Genomic DNA, 20,987 nt, shown 5'->3' on the forward strand with positions numbered 1-20,987 from the left:
ATGTTCAGTGACGTAAAACACACGCACGTTGGTACCACTATTGTGGCGAGAAAATCTTATTCTATGATCTAATTTAGAATCATTGCTCAGCTTGACTTACACCTCAAAGTCTGGAGTACAGAGCCAAAACAATGACACAATGAGACAGGGCCAGGGCCAGCTAGCTGTTAATCACTGAGCCACATATGGCAGATAACTCACCTGTTTGAGCACACACGCGTCCTGTCCTTCTCCGGGGGAAGTGGATCGACTGGGACCGGCTGACTTGGTGTGGCACTGTTCCCTGCTTCCGTAACGCTCACAGGAGTAGTAGCGCTGCTTCTCTCCTGCTGAGGAGTGGTGCCTCCTCTCGTGAGGCCGGCTGCGGTCCCGCTCCCTCGCTCTTTCTCTGGACAAACCTTCTGCTGAGGGGTCAGTGAACGAACCTGGAGGATGGTGCCGTCGAATAAAATGAGAAAGAGCAAGTAGGAAATACAGTTTACGGTTCAGCTGTCACTTTCGTCGTCTCATCATCTCTTCTGAATGTAATATCTTACCACTCAGACATTTTACACAGAAGGGCTTTAAGTGAAAATCAACTGTAACGGTAGAAAAACCTTATGTACTACTACTTAGTCAAAAACTGTAAAAGCACAGGGCGTAGCAAAGGTGTATTTGGCATCAATATAAACATAAGAATTAAACATGCTCAGCCGAACGTGTCATCACTTAGACATAGAGCAGGTATCAGGACTTTTTCATACTAATATTCTCGAAACAACAGTTGCATTTACAATGTAACGCAGTACTTACCTGCAATATGAATGCAAACAAACAGCTAAATGGAAATGTACAAACAAATCTAAGCAATAGCAGATTTACTCCAGGCACTACTTTTCTTCTTCTGAAACTGTTTCATCTTAACAGTTCCTCCTTAGCTTGTAGTTTTAATTGCTTTAGCATCATTTTACCTGTGTGTGTGTGTGTGTGTGTGTGTGTGTGTGTGTGTGTGTGTGTGTGTTATGCTGGGTAGGAAGCTGTTCCATAAACGGTAATGGCCCTTAAAGGCTAAATAAAGATTTCAGTTAAATTGAAGAGAGAATTGAGAGTCCACTCTTGAAGTCAAAGTGAAGCAAAAATTCACTTCACTTAGTGTCTAAATGCAGCTTGCTACGTTTTCTTGAAGGGAAAGTGAACACTGATGCTTTTCATCTCAGCCGACTGGCTCAGGTGATATTGTTGTTCCATTACTTCCACCATAGATATCATTATGGTTTTGGAAATGTGAAATATTGTTCCATGATATTTAATCACACCACTAATCAAGGTAAATGTGCTCTGGACCATGGATGTCTTGTATAAAGCGATGCCTTGTGGTGAAATTGCTTCCTTCAGCACTGGAATAATTCCAGTTTTCAGATTAAAACTGCGATGACAGAGACACAGAAGCCTGTTCTGATGTGTCGGATGTGCCCCTGGAATGACAAGCTTTAATGAGTGAAACTCCTTCTCTCTCTTGCCCTTTAATAGATGTAGAGAGGGCTGCTGGATGTTCTGCTATCTCACCAAGAGGTGCCCATAAATCCCTGTGCTGGACCTGTCCACTGTGGCCTTTTATCTCAGCAATAAATCCCAGCTGCTGCCCTCCAGTGTTAACACAAAAAGCACGCTGCCACCAGCACTCAGGATCTAATCGCTCTAGCAGATGACCTCAGATGGCAAACAAAGACTGTGACCATCACCCTGTATATACCCATGTATAAGCATGATCTGAACAAGTATTACATTCTTGGTGGTCTATTTATGGACACTGACAATGAGACATCTAAGATTTAAGAGCTGGTTAAAGAAAGCTTGTCATAAAATTGAACCCAGAGGAAAAACAGCAACATATGGGCAGTCTCTGGATGAAGCAACATGGGTACTTGGTTTGGATGCTTTCTCTCAGAATTGTTTACACTCTACATAAACAATGTTGTCACTCCAACACACTTAATCTGTTATTTTTTATGTGGATCACACAGTCTTGTATGCATTTGGCTCGTCGCTATTCAAAGTATCAAGTTAACAATCTGTCTCCAAGGTTCCTCAGACATCTCAAGCTTGTACTGACTGCTGACAAGACAATACTGTTTTATTCACAAGAACCCATAATTCAGTACATTAATGGGTCTAACATTGAAATTGTTGAATCTTATAAACACCTGGGAGGTGGTGTACTACTCAAACATGTATGTGTGAAATGAAACAAAACATTTTTCTTAATGTGGCACAGCTCACTGCTCTTTTTCAAAATGAAGGTAATGTAAATTCATCCGTTTAGTTGTATAATACAGCTCTGTGTGATGAGTGTGGACAGGCCATATATCCCAATACTTTTGGGAGAGCTCAGTCTACATTTTTTAAACCTAACCGTTAAGGTCAGAGGGAACAATGTGAGCAACTGATTAAAAAAAAAAAAAAGGAAAAATCCCCCAGCAAAGCAGATTTTCCTCTGGGAGCTCACAGCTCTCTCTGCTAATCAGATGGCAGCAGAAGCCTGACATGTAAAACCCCTGGTTGAAGAGCAGCAGAAACCCTTTCACCTACATAACCCGATCATGGAACTTTAATCCTAAAAAGAATTTCTGCGGCTAAGTTAAGACATCCCAGTGATCTAAGAGGAAAGCCTGGCCTGCTATCGCTGTCTCTCTTGAATGTGATGCCAGGTTTCTGTAAGGATATTCTCCTCTCGCTGTATTATAGAAATTAATATTGCTGTGTTACATGACTTAATCTCTCAACAACCTAAAATATGCCCCCAGAATTCTTTAATTCACTGTTCATGAGATTTAAGCTTTAAGCACATATTCATAATAAAATGTAATGTTCGTGGTTTATTAGTGCTGTACGTAACAACGTCTGTGAAGCAAGACTGTGTAACTTTTGCTGAAGAGCTGCCACGGTGGAAACACAATAAAGTTTACTCAGCGTCAAACCTTCTGCTTCCAAGGTCAAGAACTACCTTTCCTGCTCAACAAACATTCTGGTGATTTACGGTGTTTTCACATCTTGTTACACGTTTTCTGACAAAACAAATGAAATGTGAATTGAGCGTTTTATTCCTTATGACTTCATCTTTGTATTAGTAAGAGGAAGACTGTGTTATTTCTTATTTCAGTAGTTATAGTATAACCATAAGTAAGCTTTTTGTGTATAATGAACAGGAATGATAAGAACAATGTTGTTATCCTGCTGTCTGTGCCAAGTTATCACACAGATCTTTAAAAAGGAGTAACTGTTGGTGGTTCAGTAGTATGATATGATTATTCATGAATATTTACTGTATTTGGCTGACCATATCTAACAGTTTACAAAAGTTCTCTCTTTTTAACATAGTGTTGTAACCACACACACACAGAAACCGCCCTAATCAAAATCACCACCAATCTACTCATCGCGACTGATTCTGAACACATCAGTATACTCCTTCTCCTTGACCTCTCTGCAGCCTTTGACACCATCACCCATACCATCCTCCTCAACTGCCTATCTTACCACCTAGTCATCGCCGCCACAGCTCTCTCCTGGTTCGAATCCTATTTGTGAAACAGGAAACACTCTCTCAGCATCGACAACTCACGCTCCCCCCAGCTCCGGTCAACCAAGACATGCCTCGAGGCTCTGTACTTGGACCCCACCTGATCTACATGCACCCCCTCGGTCAGACCATCTGCAAACATGGTCTCAGCTTCCACTACTAGAACAAAACCGTCGACTCAGCTCCCCCCCCCTGCTCCCTGGCCAACGGCGTGCATGACATCGAAGCCTGGATGGCAACCAACCTACTCAAACAACAGTAACAAAACAGAGGTCATGGTTGTGGCCCCCAAGGTGCTGCTTCGGAAGGTTGGAGATCTCATTCTGGATACCAACGGATGCTCCAACTGCCCGTCTCCCGAGGCCTGCAACCTTGACGTCATTCTCATCTCCACCCTCTGTTTCCAGTCCCACATCAAATCCGTCATCAGGTCTGCCTTCTTCCACCTCAGAAACATCTCCAGGCTCCGGTCACCACTGTGACTCTGTGGCTCAGCTATTATTATCATTATTCTAAAAGTTGGATACTGATTGTCATTATGTTCAGCTAGGGTTAAACCTTCTGATTATTGGCATGTTTTTGTCGTCCTCTGTTCTCCAAGTCAGCACCAATTTCTCACTGAAATGAATGAAGGTGTTGTGCTTTTTCATGCAGTGCTACTGCCTGTCTGAACATGGCCTTAGAGTTTACCTTATATTGTAATGCATTGTGTTCAAGCACTTGCTGGATGATCAATTGAAGCCTTTTAAAATACATTGTATCAATTCAAAATCTTTAGGTATCATAATACTAGCCTGTTTTTGTCTTACCAACAGTGCTGGATGGCTGCACTGATGCAGCTCTGTCCAGGGACTTCTGCTTCTTCTCTTTGTCCTTGTCCCTGCGTCGATGGCAGCGGTGGTGGTGGTGATGGTGGTGGGCTCTGTCCTGACCCTGGACTTGCCCGGACCCTGTTGAGGACTGAGCCAAGCCAGGCCGTTCCAGGTCATACTCCCTCAGCGCAACCTCCTGGTGGCGCTGCTGCGTCAGCGTGGATGCTGAGCGTCTGATAGGACTGAGGTCAACAATCGGCTGAGAGGAGAAGAGATAAAGTGTGGGGGGGTGAGAAGAGTAGAGCAGAGTGGCAGCTTTTGTGGTGTTACCCAAAACACTGGTACTGGATCACCAAAATATTCACAACACACAAATGACACAACCAGTGGATGGCAACTTTTTATCTTAAGACCGACGTTCTACGCGTTCTTCTCCAGGCACGGATACGAGAAAAGTTTGAGAAGAATGAACATAAATCTGTAACACAGCTGGAATACTTACTTTTATGAAGCTTATATAATTTGTAAGCTAGCAGGCATCTCTGCTAGTGAACAAAGAAGAGGTGGGGTGTTGACTTTGGCCTTTAGGACTTTTTTGCATTTTCAACATGTCACTTCTAACCTTGGGAAGAAGTGGAATTTTTCTGTATATAGATAATAATTGCTAATTAACATAATATGTTTAACTTAAAGGAATACTCCACTTAAAATAAATGCTTTAAGAGTCAAACAAATGTCACTGCATGTTGACCTGAAACCCTGATTCAGGACTATCATACCATGTATGATTGTATATAATAAGTACCTCATTGCTATCAGACGGAATAAAACATTTCAGTTGCTCAGGTATCATAACATTCACTGGATGGAAGAAGGTTACAGAAATGAGACTGATGAAGAATTACTGCAATGTCGTTTTTGACCACCAGTGGCAGCACTGAGCACTCTAGTTGGTCAGGGAGGAAGAAATCCTGTGCTTCTTCACACATCCAGCTGTCAATACATATCACTAGTTTTGAGTCATATTTCTGACCACCTGAAGAATGTCTACTATTCACTTATTTTCAACTCTTTTCTTTTGGTGTCTACTAAATCCTGAGTTAAATAACTGCCTCTTTAGCTGCTAAGTGTCCCACTATTTTCACCAGCTACTCTCTAACTGTGTCTGTCTGGTGTCTGGTGCTGAACAAGTAGTGTGGAATGAGGTTTTAGAACATTTTCACTAGAAACAGCTGGCGGCTGCCATCAAAAATAAGGTTATAAGAGCAGTGACGGTGAACCAAAACAGTAAAATTGGGGCCCTTATAGCTAAACAATGAGCTCAAACACACTATAAAGCCCCATAAAACGGAGGGGTGCTGTAGATTCAATAATAATTCTCCGTAGGTTCATCTCTAGAGACCCCTTTCACCCCCGTTGTCCCATTGTTTTCACATTGTCATTTGCTATATTGTTATAATGAAAATATTGATTATAGCTGTTTTAAGTATACAGTGGTGTATTCCTTCAAAATCTTACATTCACCAATTTCTCTCCAGCGACTATTCCTTTTACAAATGCTTTGAGGACACTGACACTCACCCCACCTAATTCTTATTTTACTGACCAGTACAGCTACCAGGTAACAAGCTGATGAGATAGAGAACTGGAGCAGCAGCTAAGTTACCACCCCACCTGCTGGTTAATGTGTAAACATATCAGTATTTATCTAGATTTTATAGATAAATACTGAATATGTCCTCTGAATATGCACTACATAATAAATGATGTACTACTATTTTCAACACCTGCTCTGCTTCACAGACAGATTAAGGGTAGCTGTGCTGCTCCTCATGTTCCTACCCCACAGCCTAGCCTGTAGCTACAGTCAGGGACAACAATATCACAACACTGCAGAAAATATTCATCTTACCAAGTCATTTCATCTAGTATTCAGTCTTAAAATCATACTTTTTGGATAGATGCTATGTCATGCTACCTTTAGCAAAAGGAGAGAAAAAATACAGTTTCTTTCAAATGATTGAAAGAGTTACAGTAAAAAGTAGTAAAAGATTTGAGAGGTAAGTCAGAAAGGGTCAGGTTGCTTTTGTTTACATGTAAAAATAAGATTTTAAGACCAAAAATCACATCAAATGACAGATAAGGTTGGACGGGTTTTTGTGGTGTCGTTGTAAGAAAATTGTTATTTCAAAGCAAGAAAGCAGCAGTACTGTCCCAGCCTTGTCTCACAACCACACACAGACTCACAAAACAACTACACACTACTGCACCGCTACACAACGACAGTCACATACACACAACCACATTTTAAGAAAGTTTAGTACTGTGCTGCTGTAGTTGATGGCTGAAAAGCAGGACAGAGTGCTTTACATACCCCAGATACACATACAAATACTTTTTCAGGGTTGGAATCTTTGAATGTGTCGTGGATAATGTAAAATTGTGTGTTGCATGTAATGTGTCTATCAGCACTTGGAATGGAATGACCAGTGTATACTGTATATGTAGGAGGGTCACTTTGTCCATGATGGTGGGAGGGTGTGAGTTCTGCACTGATATGACAGGAGGGCATGGATGCAAACTCAGACATGAGAGAAGAAGAAAAAGAGGGAGAGGACAAGAGGAGGAAAGATGAAGAAGAAGAAGAGTAAGAGAGAGGTGGCACAACAGGTGGTACATACTGCCAGGTGGGTCCCAGGGGCGTGGCGAGGGTGGCTCCGCTATCGGACAGCACACACAAGAGGGAGGTGGGCAAAACATTAGCAGTGGGCATCGAAATTAGGAGAAAGGGAAACAGAAGTGGAGAGCACAGACTCAAACAGACTGAGGCTGATGATAATCTGTACTTTCTTATTGTCAATAAATTGTATGAAAAGATCAAAACCACCGATGGAATAGTTCAAACAGTAAGTATCACCTGTAATTCACATCCTGCGCTGCCCAAAAACTATTTACCAAAGCACATCAATGACCAACACTGTTGCACTGGGTGACATGTTCCTTCATTACCATGAACACACACATTGTAGATTATTAAGCCTCAATGCCGCTTACAGCGCCCTGCTGCACCAAATGTGCGTTAAGCCACAGCTGAAAATAGTCCCCAGCAAATGCACGATTTTCTCCTATTTAAGTAAAATTTCCTGCAAACTACAGTGACCAGCTTTTTTATGAACTACTTAATGTTTATTAGAAATGAAACTGTATTTGAGAGCGTTGAAGCATTATGTCCTCAGCTGAAACAAAAGGGCAGCGCAGGGCAATCATGAAGTATTGAGAGATAGACTAACGCATGATTAGATTTGGTCTTTTCATGGGATTTGTTGGCAATAACAAAAATACAGGATTAACACCAGCCTTATCCTTCAAAGAGAACAAGAGAGTGAGAGATAAAATGCAACATAAACATTGGGAAAGCACGTTTTAAGTGTTGCGAGAGACAGATCAGGGTGAGAGACAGACAGGCAAAATGCAGAGACTGGCAGACAACAAAGCTGAACAGACAAGATCAGACAGGTGAAACAATCCAGGAAACAGAGAAGTGATGGAGGCAAAAAAAACCATCTGCACATGGCATCCATATGTAGGAGACAAGAGCAGCTACTGTAACAAAATGACAGTAAATAGTAACAAATCTAAACATGGATGACAATAAGTGAAATTCATAAACATAAAAGGATTACTGTAATCAACTCAGCTGTTAGATTAGATCCCATTGTTGGTGCGTGTGAATATTGTATGCGTTTTTTAACAATTAATGTTCATGAGGTAAAATAAATTTAAAACAAACAAAACATCGTCCTTGGAAGATGCAGGAAATTCAATCTCTTTCTATTTAGATGCAAAATACAAAATAAGTAACTTAACTGTGTCATATGTCTGACTAGGACAGCTAAATATCAGGAATTGTGGGTGACAAAATCAAACACTGTGGATCTACAGTATATGTTTAAACAATCATTTGGTACCATGTACTGTAGTCATCTCATTTTTTTTGCACTTGGTTTACTGTATGCGTCAACATTATAATATTCATTAAGAATATAGACTGAGCCATTAATTCTCTTTCCTGAATGACTTTTTAATCTCTCAGTATTTGGACTACAGGGGATCTAAACTTGAAGGCATAGTTTAACATTTGGGGGAATATATTTAGTTGGGTTCAGTCATATAAGAAAATCAATATCATTCTCGTGTCTGTGTGTTAAGTACAAATGACCAAAGTACAAACAGCACCTCTGACGCTCACTAATTAACATGCATGTAAAAGTGACATTTATGGTTCGAGGAGGAGTTCTGTGCTAGAAATATTGCTATTTCTTTTAACTACTTCTTATGGCAAGCTAAGCTAATTGCTTCCCTGCTCTCATGTCCCAAAAACTATTCCTTTAATAAAAGATCACTCTGAAGGCCGGCTTAAATTATTGACACTTACAGGCCCATCAAGTAGACTTCTCTGCATACACACACGGATGTTGAGCTCGTCATAAATCAATGACACTCACTGCAGCTCAACTGGTCGTTAAATATCCAAATACCCAACATGATTTCTTTTTTCTGTCTGTATGCAGCAGTCATTCAACAGCTTTCTTATTCTATCAATAAACAGATCTTTTTTTTTATCTCAATCCTGAATTTCCTCTTCTGTAAAAAAAACAAAGAGAAATTGTCAGACTGGAGAGGTCGGGGTCAGCAGGATGAAGTGATGTGTACTGACAGAGAGCCATTCTGCTTCTGTTAGCTCACGGCTGCTTCCACTAACCGGCTCTCACTCAGCATTGCACCAGCCTTTTTCAGTCCAATGTCTCCTACCTCAGCCACCTGGCCACTGCCAAAGACAGCCCTTGTATTATCGAATATATAACATTTTACGCTGCAGATTTGGATAATTTGGATGCATCCACAGTGTCTGCATTTTCCATACCCGATATTATCCTAGCTAAAATAAAACAGCTGTGAATGAGCAAAAGAGATCTTGTCTGTGAGCAGTAAAACAGGAGGCATGGCATCATGGGCACTGAAGAGCTTACGTAGTACTCAGCATTGAGTCGGGGCAGAGAAGCTGCTCTGCAGTGGCCTTCCAGGCTTGGGTATCCCTCTGTGTCTGAAATGTTCTCCACCTGCTTCAGTTCAACCAACTCCTGAAAGAAAAAGAAGGAGCAGTAGTATGAGAGAGAGGCATAATATTTAGATGATGGACTTCTCCTGGTGCTGGTGTACCTGAGGTCTGGTGGAATATGACACATCCTCTGACTGTCCTCTCTGTAGTTTCCTTCGGCCTTTGGGCCTCTGTGCTGCCTGAGAAACATCTCCGGACTGGGAATGTTTTATGGCACTCCTCTGGATCAGTCTGTATACCAACACACAAGAGCTCTGACTGTAATGTTGGCAGCTAACCGGTGTTGTGGGTTAACATTGAAACTGAGACCATTTTTTGAATAACATGTTTTTCCTTACAGAGCCATGTTAGTGTTTTTTTTACAGCTGCAAAAGCAAAGAAAAAGCAAAATTTAAAACAGAAACAGAAAAATCTGATTTGATTAAAGGAATTTTCCAAAGGATATGAAGAGAAGATAGGATCAGTATCCCTCTCAAATATTATGGAATATTGTCTTGTACTTGCTTTCTATTGTATATGATAGAGAAAACAGTTGCTTACATTGTGTCCCTGTTAACCGAGTAGGTAGCGGTGGTGGCGGCAGCGGTGGTGGTGGTGGTGGTAGGGAGCGGGGCCTCTGGCTTCACCTCTGGCTCATGCTGGGGTGGGAAGGGCTGTTTGGGTGGTTCCACTTCCAGTATGTGAGTGAGGGGCAGCACAGGACAGAACAACGCCCCCAGTTTACTCTACAGGGCAGATCAACAGTTCATGTCGTTACACCGACATCAGACATTTGATTGAGGTAGTAGCATAAAGAAGCATGTACACTAAGAGATATAGATCGCATCACTTAATATAAGAGTGGAAGGTCAAATGTGGTTGTATGTAATGAATACATTAAGAAAATTAATCTAATTTCTAGTTTTATTTAGTCTCATATTCAGCCCTCACAACTTAATCTTAAAACAAGTTGACCACGTCTTTGAATTAAAGTAAAACAGAGTGGTACAAATCGCTGCAGCTGTATCAGCAAAATTTGCTGGTACCAAGAAAATAAATATGACTTCAGGATTTCATGAAACAAGATTATTTGTCTTTTAATTCAACTCAGCTCAGACGTTTATGTCTTAAGACAATAAAAATGAGCTGAAAACTTTCAAATTAGACACCTAATAAATGTCTTCTTAGACTTGTGACAATCATTTTAAACACAAAATAATCCCAGCTAGACTTTACATTCAAATATGGGATACTCCCACTCATTTTGATATCAGTTTGTCCTGCTTGAACAAGCTCTGCGCTCTTGACATGGACACATTTTTTACATCGTACTGTACCTGAGGTCCTCCTGTAGAATTCTGCTGCTGGAGTCTCTTAGCGCGATTCTGCTTATAGTAGTCAAAGATCATTAGAGCTGCGTAGACCTTCCCCACAGTCAGCTCATTATCTAAAGGAGGAGGGAGAAGAGTGAGAGACAGTTCCTCCCGGCGGGCAGTAGATGGAGCCAGATGAGCAACAAAGTACAACTCAGAGAGGTGAACGTGTACGGCGTGCGCCTAGTCGGTGGGTGTGTTGTTTACTGGAAAACCAGTATGCACAGGAATACCCAGTGAATAATCCACACCATAACAAGTTCTTTGTAACTGCTTGTCATTATTAAACCATCAGTGTTATTTTCACTATTTCTATTATATGTAAATTGATGTCGGTATATTGATATAAACCAGAATAATCCATATCAGTGCACTGACATCAAGAAAACGATTCACTTTGAGACACTAAAATCTTTGTGGCTCTAAAACAGATACAACTGAGAGAAAAATCTCCATCTTTACAGGCAATTTTTATCTATTATTGCGTCTTAAAAAGTGTGTTTTCTTAGACATGTGAAGTGAATTCTAAATAGTCTCCAATACAAATCAAATTGTTTTAAGAAATATCTGTAAATGAGTGTCAGTATCTTCAAGGACAGAATAACAGATCGATGAACTTGAATCTAGGAAAGACTTTTCAGACTCAATAACAGACAAAAATGACTGGATAAGAGGATGATTTTTTTCAGTGTGCAGCCATCTACAGAAGAGAGAGAAAATAAAACATTTTAAAAGATGACAAGAAGGCAGCTGGGTTTCATCAGAGCCCAGCAGAACCTGAACAGAGCTGTGGCTCACATTTATGTGGTGTCACCAGCAGGTCGACAGTCTTCTGTGGCAGGTTGGGCCAGACACGGTTTATCTCCCTCTTCAGGTCAATGTCGCACAAATGCTGTGCCAGGACCCCTGGGGAGGCGCCCACAAACATGTCACATCAAATCCGCACCAGAGCTATCACAGCCATTCACATTAACATCAGAGCCATCAGTCCCGCTGCAAGGGACTCTGGATTTTGTAGTTTTGGTCTCTCACCAGATGCCAGTTTGATCTCCAGGGCGGTGCGAATCAGAGCCATCAGAGTGGAGGTGAAGTGCACCGTGTTGTCATCTGCAATGGGCATGTTCATCTTCACCAATCGCTGAGAGGAATGGAAGCAAAGAGGAGGCCCATAAACTAGGATCAATCAACAGCTCAGGGAAAGGAGGCTGGATTAAGGATAGAACTAAAAGCCAAATTAAAAGGATACTTGTTTTGTTCTATGTCACATGACCAAATCTTGTGCTGGTTGTCCACCCTGAGTTTTCCAAAACCCAAAGATATTCAATTTATATGAAACATTGCTAAATGACTTAATCATTTGAATATTGTTGCCATTTAATTTTAAGACAAACTGTAACTCTCCATGCACAGATTTAAGCTAACAGCACCACACAGATGAATACAGGGAGCTCTTCGCTGTTTATGGCCGCTGCTGTTGCTATGAGACTATTGCAAATCCACCGGAAACATAGCACACTTCTGCTAAAAGCTAAAATAAGATTAACTTCTGATGCTGAGCACTGTGAGACATGCTAAGCTCTCACTGCTGCTGGGAACAGGCAGCAGCATGTCTTCATTTTGAAAATAATGACTTTGAGGCCTGAGGAGAAGAGAAAGGTCGCTGGTTGATAGGGTAGATAGATAATAGATAGATTTGAAAACATGTGAACCTATCTATTATCTATCTTTCCTATCTTAAAGTAACACTCACACCATTTGCACACTGACGGGTATTTTGCCACCCATCTTTTACACTGAAATCGCTTTAGGATGGGAGCTCTTTATGGCCAGTACGCAGAGCAGGAATGATTGCAGTGACCACTGACTCTAAGAGCCTCATATTAGCTTCATCTGATCTTCAGAATGGTTTGTACAGACGGAGGACTGTGGCCTGTACGGACATGAGGAAAAATAACAGCAGCCAATAATTCTTTAAATATACATATGATTACAGGACCAAAATAGGCTTGGAAATAATCTGAACCTATTTTTTAACACATCATTTCTGTCTATAATTAGGCTCTGACAGCAGCATTAAAATATCTAAGTTTTTATTCACCTTTTTTTTTCGAATCAACCATTTCTGAACACCTGAATAGTTTTCTGGAAATACGTGTGACTTGAAAATTGAAACGAGAAGAACCATAAGTTGATTCGTAGATGACTCCAATAAACAATTTTACAACAATTTTGATAAATATGATTAATTTAAGTCATTTATCGAGCAAAAACACCAAATATTTGCAGGTTCTAGCTTCTGCAATGTAACGTTTTGCTGCTTTGTTTCTGTTTTATATGATCAATTGAATATCATTAAGTTTTGGACTGTTGATTGGACAAACACACAATTTAAAATTGTCCCCTATTCTAACTATTTTCCCACTTTTTATAGACTGACTGATGAATTGGTTGTTTGAAAGTTATAACAGTTGCTCAATAACTTATTATTACAATAAGAAGGCACAGTGCAATTATTATGAATTAATCTGCATTTATAGTAGGTTACAAAATCATCATGTATTAAAAATCAGAAACTGATCAGCATAAATCCATGCCATGCAGAGGCTTCTGGATCAATGCTGTGGTTAGATGATTCACACCCACATGCATGTTTGATTTAGTACATCACATTCTCAGTGAGGATGGAGGGGTTGTTGAGGCATGTACTGGATACAGAACTTCTAATTAAAAGAAAGCAATAGGAACAGAAAGGCGAAAGCAAAAATCAGAAACATGAAAAAAAGGAAAACTGTAACTGATGGTTCCCATTTTCCTCAGGCTGAGATGAGCAAAAAAAAAGGAAGTATATTCACTGTGGGAGCATGACAATACAGATGGAGAGATGGAGAGATGAGAGACAGGGAACAGAGGGAGGAGGAGGAGGAGGAAGAGGAGGGGGAGTAAGTGCCTCAACTAGAAAGCATCTACGCATGTGAAGTCTTCTTCCCAGAAACAGAGAGCAGAAAAGTGGCAGCCACAGACATGAACATCAGATTAAATAAAAACACATACAGTAATCAAAAAAGACAAAAGACACAGACTTAACGTGCACACACACACACACACACACACACACACCGAGGTGCGTGTAGCGAAGGCAGAGAGGGTACAAATCCCCAAAGAGGGAGGAAGAAAGATCACTCAAAAGGGAGAATGAAGCTTAGCCTGAAGACACTACATAACACTGGAAACGAGAGGATAACAGGGACAATGTGACTGTCAGGGGAAGATGTGTTCATTAGGGAGGGAGGTTAACAAGGAGCGCGATCACTGCAAAGCAGTGGGAAGGAGAAAAAGAATAAAGATAGATATGGGTGGGGGGCTGGGATTGCTCTCAAGTGCTCGGCTGCTCTCTGCGTCTTTGTTCATGTCTTTCTCTGTCGATTCACAAAAACGTTATATTTGGAAATGCGACCACGTCAGACCCAGACATTTTTAACTGGGGCAAGGGCAGGGCTGCTTTTAATGTGATTCATCTCGACAGCTGTGCATGCACTGGAACTACTCACATTAAGTCTGCATGTGAAGAGGTAAGCAGCTGGCACAGGGACTACCTGAGGATTGTTGAGCTGTATACTTGACTCCCACTTCAATGGCATACAAGTCTTAGATCTAATCATGGGATAAATGTGCCAGGCTCTCCTTCATTCGAGTCAATGAATGAGAAGATGGTGAAAGTGTTTTTGAATGTCCCATCTTGCTGTGTTGAGAAATCCCTCAATAATTCCTGATTAGCACCTGAATCAAGATGAGATCCTGAACTAAATCACTTGTGTCTTTGCCAAACCTCAAACCGAATTTCACTGAATTCTGTAGTTGTTTTCCTGTAAATTGTTCCTGGTCTTGAGTAGATGCACACGTAATTGGTCATTAAAGCTGATTCTGACCCTGAAATGATGAAGTCGGGGAATCACCAAAGTCAGCAGGGTTTATCCTCAGTGGACCATGAATGTCTCTGCAACATTTCATAGAAATCTACCTTGATGCTGCCATCCCAAAAGGTCTGCCTGTGGTTGGCAGAAAATCAAAATGATTTTAAATATTAACACATTATTGAATGAGTTGCATCTTCAAAGGGGCTTTTTGCTGATCCCACAGTTGTCTACAGTCAGCCCAGATAAATATAATAACTGTCCAGGGTAGGACAAAGGTTTTGAATCCACTCTGCTCTTCTTCTTCTTCTTCATAAATCCACTGCATGAGCCTAAGGAAGGCCAGAGCTGTACCTGGCACAGTTTGTGAAAACATTGGTTTATCATTGCAGGCAGACTGTACACATCTGTGAGATCCCAAAAAAAGAAGGTTTGCATTAGGAGTCCTACCATACACCCCTGAAGTCATAAATGCAGCCAGGCCTTCACCTGCTCCTGACAAAAATGTTTAGGTCTTTAGCTGCTAGATGTTCCACATTCTTCTTAAGGTAGATTGTAACTTTGTCTGTGTGTCATTTGGTGCTGGTGTACAGTTCAATGTCTTTTATCAGAGGTTGTTCGCTGAAAACAGCTACAAGGCTGACAACAGGGCGAACACTACCAGAAAAGCTATGAACTAAAAGAGGCTAAAGCCCTCAGTAGAACTGCAGAGTTAATTCTCTGTGGTTTCACCATGACAAGTGACCACTTTTACATTATAGATGGCTATTTATTACAATATTAACATAAACCATATTTCTCACTGGAGCTACCGAATAGACAAATAAAAGGGACCAAAACATAACATTCTTGTGAAAATTAATAAACTAATTGAGATGTTCTTCATTAGTGTTCTATCAGCAGCTGGTGCCATCATTTGGGTGCTTTTATTCTCTCCCTGAGATGAATTTGTGGGGATATGCCAAATGTTGTGTTTTTGCTCATCTCTCTGATCTATTTTTATTTATCAGTGTTGCATGGCCCTCCAGTAGCTGAACAGAGCGCACAACAAACCCTCACAGAGCAGGACAAGGCCACAGAAAGAAGAAACAACAGCAGGCCAAAAGATACTGACTGAGACACACTGACAGAAGCCTGAAGATGTTTGACAGGTGGAAGTGGGGAACCAGCAGAGGCTGCAAGAGGGAGGGGAACAGAGGAGGGAGGAGTAATTCTACCTTATAGGCGACTCGGGGGGGACATTTCTTTCCCAAACCTAGCGGAGGGGACATGTCACGAAGCATCTCGTACATATCGCGGTAAGTCATGCGGCCACTTCCCGGGGGAAAGATGGTGGGAGGAATGACGATTTTCCAGGTGAAGATGTGTTGGGAATAGAAAGGGTTGGGGAAGTTACAACATCACAGAAAGTGGAAAATCCGAAAGAGAGAATGGGAGGGGGAAAAAGAGGAAAACACAGAAATCCTTGTTAATAAGATTTCCAGGATATCGTGATCTGGAAAGCCATCCTATTTCGAGGAGGAAGAAAGGAGGATGCTCCAGAGGATTCCCTGTGCAGAGATGCTGAATGGAGGGATCCTGGCGTAGGATATGCATTTGGGAATGAGAGTGCATTTTATGTTAAAGGCTTACTCCACTGAAGATTTATCTTTTGAGTATGAAACATTAATCACCTGGTGGCTGTGAGAAGTTTGTAGCTTAATACTTACACTGGGTTTCAATGTAAACCCAGTTTCAAAGCAACACAGTTTTACTGTTCTATCAAAGTGTACATAGAAACTGCTCATACCACTCCTACAATCCCATTGTTATTCACTATGTATCAAAAATATGGCCATACAGTAACTACAGCCCACCACAGGTAGGGTGGAAGGACAGGAAGGATGTCACAGCGCAAACACTACAAATGACTTCGTATTACCAACAATTTGAGGCTTGTATTCAAAGGTTATGAGCCCAAAAATAAACCTTTTTTCTGTGAGTACTCCACATTACACTTCTATTAAACTGGACAGTTTTGAGAAAAAAGTATCAAAATTGATGAAGCAGAACCAGAGAGTTGTCTTTTTTATTCCTTATTTCTTCCAAAACCTAGAGCCTACATTACCCACAATGCAACTCAATTGTCGACAGTTTTGATTGTGTCAAGCAAGTAGCAGCTAATGTAGACTTGAGTCGCTAGCCTGCAGCAAAGAGGAGGCACAGGCTACAGAGGTGTGCCTCTTGTGACATCACTTGAGGCAACACTGACTACAGCTACTGAACCTTTCAGAGCCACATTTCAAGGGGATTTATTATTTCAGAGACAAAAGATAGGTTTTCAGTGGATTAATCCTTTAAGATGCCCTCTATTTCTGCATGCTAAGAGACATTAGCAGTAACCAAAGTGGAAACAAAGCACACAATGCTCTCTCTTCTCTACCCACTCTTCTTTCACTCCCGTGTTTACAAGCAGGAGAATATCTTAGACATCGCATCTGATGCCTTTTGTTGGAGCCTGACTTGCGGCATTGTTTCCTGCACTCGCCATGGTTACCTGCCAGCTGGTTAGTGGAGGATCGATGTGTGTTTGTATGCATGTGTGGTCGGGTCATTCTCTGGCGCCACAGGGAATGAGAACAGACATTCACAGTCCAAAACCATCACAGCCCCTTTGAAAACAAAAGGACTGTGTGGGAGTGCAAACCTTATAAGCCACCCTGTTGGGGCACTTCTTCCCCAGGCCCAGGGGAGGCGAGATAAAACGCAACAATTTGTACATATCCTGATAGCATATCCTCCCGCTGAAAAAGATGAGACATGTTCAAGAGGTTAAGTCACAGGTTATTTCATTGCATCTATGTATAAGAATCTGTTATCAGTCAGCGAGCATTAACACCAGGGTAGATACTCAAGCAGCAGCAGAAAGCTTACAATACTCACTACAATACTTGTTTACAGTTCTCTTGAGTTTAGTTTTTTATTTGCTTTCTTTTTTCCCACTCTTTATCTGGTATTTACTTTACATTTCCCATTTTCTTTTGCTCATCACAAAGACCTTAGCACCAGATTTTTGCTGTTTGGTTTATTTTCACGTATAAAATAATAATAATAATAATGATAATACAATTCTACTGGAGAAATACTAAATCCTTTATTTCAGATTTTTTTAGTCCACCTTAGTCAGTGTTAAGTATATTAAGTCTAAAAATCTGAATCTTAAGTAACCATGTGCAAGTTTTTCAATGCAGAATGTAAACTTGCCTCATCCTCACACATTCCCATAGAAAAAACAAGGAAGTGTATCAGCCCCGTGTTTACTGTAAACTAAGATATAATTTTCCTCATCAGGCAGAAAACACAACAACTTTTGGATTTTTAATAGGGCACAAAATGGTGAAATCAGTTTAAATTGAAAGAAACTGGCCTGCTTCTTTTCAAATAATCTGTAGGCCCTTCTCCAACAGCAACTAATTCATATTCAAAGGAATAAATAATAATTCCTCCCCCGTAATGTCTGTCAGAAGATGGCAATTTCATATTTCACATCTCACACCTCTCCAGGAGTCACTGACAAGGCTCCTGTGAAGCTTTCTTTAAAACTTAATGAGCCTTACATAATCTGAGCCAGATTACGCCTCACACTGTCTCACTCAGAACTGTACTGTGCTTCAGTCAAGTTATACAGTGCTGGTGTTCGGGGCAGAGAGGGCGCTGACATAAACCTGTATTCCCCCTTTGGATAGAAATAGTTTCTCTTCACACCACAGTGACAGACTGAGGAGCTTTGGAGCCCGCCGGCTTAGCAGCAAAGAGGGCTGAGTGGACGCCAAGCGAAACGCTGGATTTACATGCATCAGTCCGGCCGGCAGGGGGCTCGTCACCAGCCTCAGCCAACTCTGGGCTCAGGCTTAATGTCATTCACCCGCCGATGAGATGGGATGGGATTTTTCCACGTCACCCAGTCATCCTGCTGGAACTCAGAAGCCATTCTTACAGCTTCCTGTTTCCTCGCCTACCTCTCTCCTCCAAAAACAAACCGCCTCCTCTGTCACACTGGCTAAACTTGGGGGCCATTCTGTAGCTGTATAGGTCAGAGATCAGCAGAAGCACTTACCAGGCAGCAGGGTCATACTCTGCCCACACACGGATGAATTCGTCTAGGTGGTGAGGCCCCAGGATGGAGGCATCCCTGGTCAGATACTCAAAGTTGTCCATGATGACAGCGACAAATAGGTTCAACATCTAGTCAGTGAAAACAGAGGTGTGTATAATAAATAATGAACAAAAATATTTCTTTATCTGCCAAAAAAAATAATCTATGTGATGCAAATTTTAATATGAAAAGTCAAATTAGAGAATAAAATCTCTATTGACTGAAGATATTACCAAATACTTTAACCATTATTATATATTATTAATAGTTCTACTTCAAGGAGAAATACTACTTAGCCCACAAACATATTATTTGTTACCCCTGACCATACTCTTAAGTTAATTTCCTACATGATTCTTTCCAGAATCGGACCCAATCATTGACAGCATCACTTTTTGGCAACAATTAGGGCTCAGCTGTTCTTTATTTTTGGGGTTTGATCTAAAATGTGTTGATTTGACTTTATTTGTTTATTTTGATGATTTAAAAAAATCATATTCAAAGTTCAATAATACAAAAGTGTGGATGAAAATCTAAAAATACCTTCTGTAATTTAACTGTTTACTGTAACTGGAAGGGATTTTGTCACACAACCAGTATTTGTATTCTTCATTCATTTCCATTTTTCTCTGTAACTGTCTGCATTTTCTGAGCTGTGCTCAGCGTAAGAGGACCTTGTTTACTGCAAGCTGCAAACAGGGTCTTCTCACAGCAGGAAACATGACAACTTTTAGGCTCAAGCAGCCATAAAATCTGGGTGTGAATAAGTTGAAACCAAACTAAAATAAAAAAAGATGAGTGTTACTTTACAATGATCTAAGCTCGAAGAAGTTCACAGAAGTTCCAACTTGTAACTTGATGGGCTACAACACAGCATGAGACCAGATGGGAGAGCCCTCTGTTTTCCCTCATACTGACCAGGAAGGAGCAGAGGAAGATGAAGGAGACAAAGTAGAAGTAGGCAAAGTCACTTCCACACTCCTTCTCCACAGTTCCTGAGAGTGCATCACACGGCCGGTTACTGAGACACGATAACATGATCTCATGCCACGCCTCGCCTGTTGCACTCCTGAAACACACACACATATAGAAATGACTGTGCAGGCACAAACACAAACTCAAAGTGCTCAACAGTGATTCGAGCAGGGAGCAGTGTGTTCAGTACAGTAGATACTGGACTATTTGTGGTACCAGAATGAGGCAGAATTACCTGAACAGAAGGGTCAAGGCCTGGAGAAAGGTCTGGAAGTTGTTATGGTGATTTATTTCGGTCTCATCGTTCAGCTCGATGTTTCCAAACACCTGAGGCAGCAGGAGAGCACTACTGTTATAATGAACTGCTGTAGCACAGAAGCTACAGACAGACCCAAACATGGCCCCTATCCAGGTCTTTAAAAGCCCTGAAAACAGCTTCATCAGCTTCTTACTTTGAGTGACACATAAACACATTTTCTGTCTTTGTTCCACTGTTGGAAATGTTAATTACATTAGGGATGTGGCAATACAAGCAAATAAAAGAGAAGTTCTCACTAAAATGTTATCTGTTTTCTGTAAGTATTTGTACTGTGTATTGTTATTTTCATTGTGTGTGTGAAAATTGCATCTATTTATTATTTGCCTTTACTATCACTCAGCTTTTGTATAGGCTTTGTCAACGTGTTTTACACCAAACTTCATGTAAATACATCCTCATTGATTTGAACTGAAGCTGAATGGAGAGAGAGACTGAGATTGGATAACTGCCACAACTTGTTATGTCCCACTGTGAGTCCAGTAAAACAACCAACTGGTCTCTTTTAAAATATTTATTTGCCCCTCGGTGTATCTATCCTGCTGGCCTAAAAACACTGGCTGCTGGGCCCATGAGACGCCTGACAGGAGTCAAATATGCATGTGACATCTCGACTCTGTAACCGACAGCAACAGCAACTGACTTTTTCAGCACAATCATTACGACAGTCTCATAGATGGGAGGAATAAAAAATAAACAATCTTTATATTGGCTACTTCTATAAAATGGAAAAAGACTCCACTTCAAAATGAAACACCTGCACAATATTATGCAATCCAAGGCAACAGTCATGCATGCTTGGTTTGTG

General features: G+C 41.0%; 1 protein-coding gene across 1 annotated transcript in view; it reads right to left on the bottom strand.

Annotated features, from left to right (window-relative positions):
- cacna1bb (calcium channel, voltage-dependent, N type, alpha 1B subunit, b) overlaps positions 1 to 20,987 on the bottom strand; it is a 148,519-nt gene that overhangs the window by 1,117 nt on the left and 126,415 nt on the right. The window contains exons 40-52 of the mRNA XM_070850327.1: positions 20,099 to 20,190; positions 19,807 to 19,957; positions 18,850 to 18,977; positions 17,440 to 17,536; positions 11,875 to 11,980; positions 11,641 to 11,748; positions 10,807 to 10,916; positions 10,031 to 10,215; positions 9,592 to 9,742; positions 9,402 to 9,512; positions 7,053 to 7,091; positions 4,369 to 4,630; positions 202 to 425 (exon numbers count right to left, since the gene is read on the bottom strand). Of these exons, the coding sequence (XP_070706428.1) occupies positions 202 to 425; positions 4,369 to 4,630; positions 7,053 to 7,091; positions 9,402 to 9,512; positions 9,592 to 9,742; positions 10,031 to 10,215; positions 10,807 to 10,916; positions 11,641 to 11,748; positions 11,875 to 11,980; positions 17,440 to 17,536; positions 18,850 to 18,977; positions 19,807 to 19,957; positions 20,099 to 20,190 (1,764 nt within the window). The remainder of the gene's footprint in view (positions 1 to 201; positions 426 to 4,368; positions 4,631 to 7,052; positions 7,092 to 9,401; positions 9,513 to 9,591; positions 9,743 to 10,030; positions 10,216 to 10,806; positions 10,917 to 11,640; positions 11,749 to 11,874; positions 11,981 to 17,439; positions 17,537 to 18,849; positions 18,978 to 19,806; positions 19,958 to 20,098; positions 20,191 to 20,987) is intronic.

The sequence above is a fragment of the Pempheris klunzingeri genome, chromosome 19, assembly GCF_042242105.1.
Source record: "Pempheris klunzingeri isolate RE-2024b chromosome 19, fPemKlu1.hap1, whole genome shotgun sequence".
Classification (NCBI taxonomy): Eukaryota; Metazoa; Chordata; class Actinopteri; order Acropomatiformes; family Pempheridae; genus Pempheris; species Pempheris klunzingeri.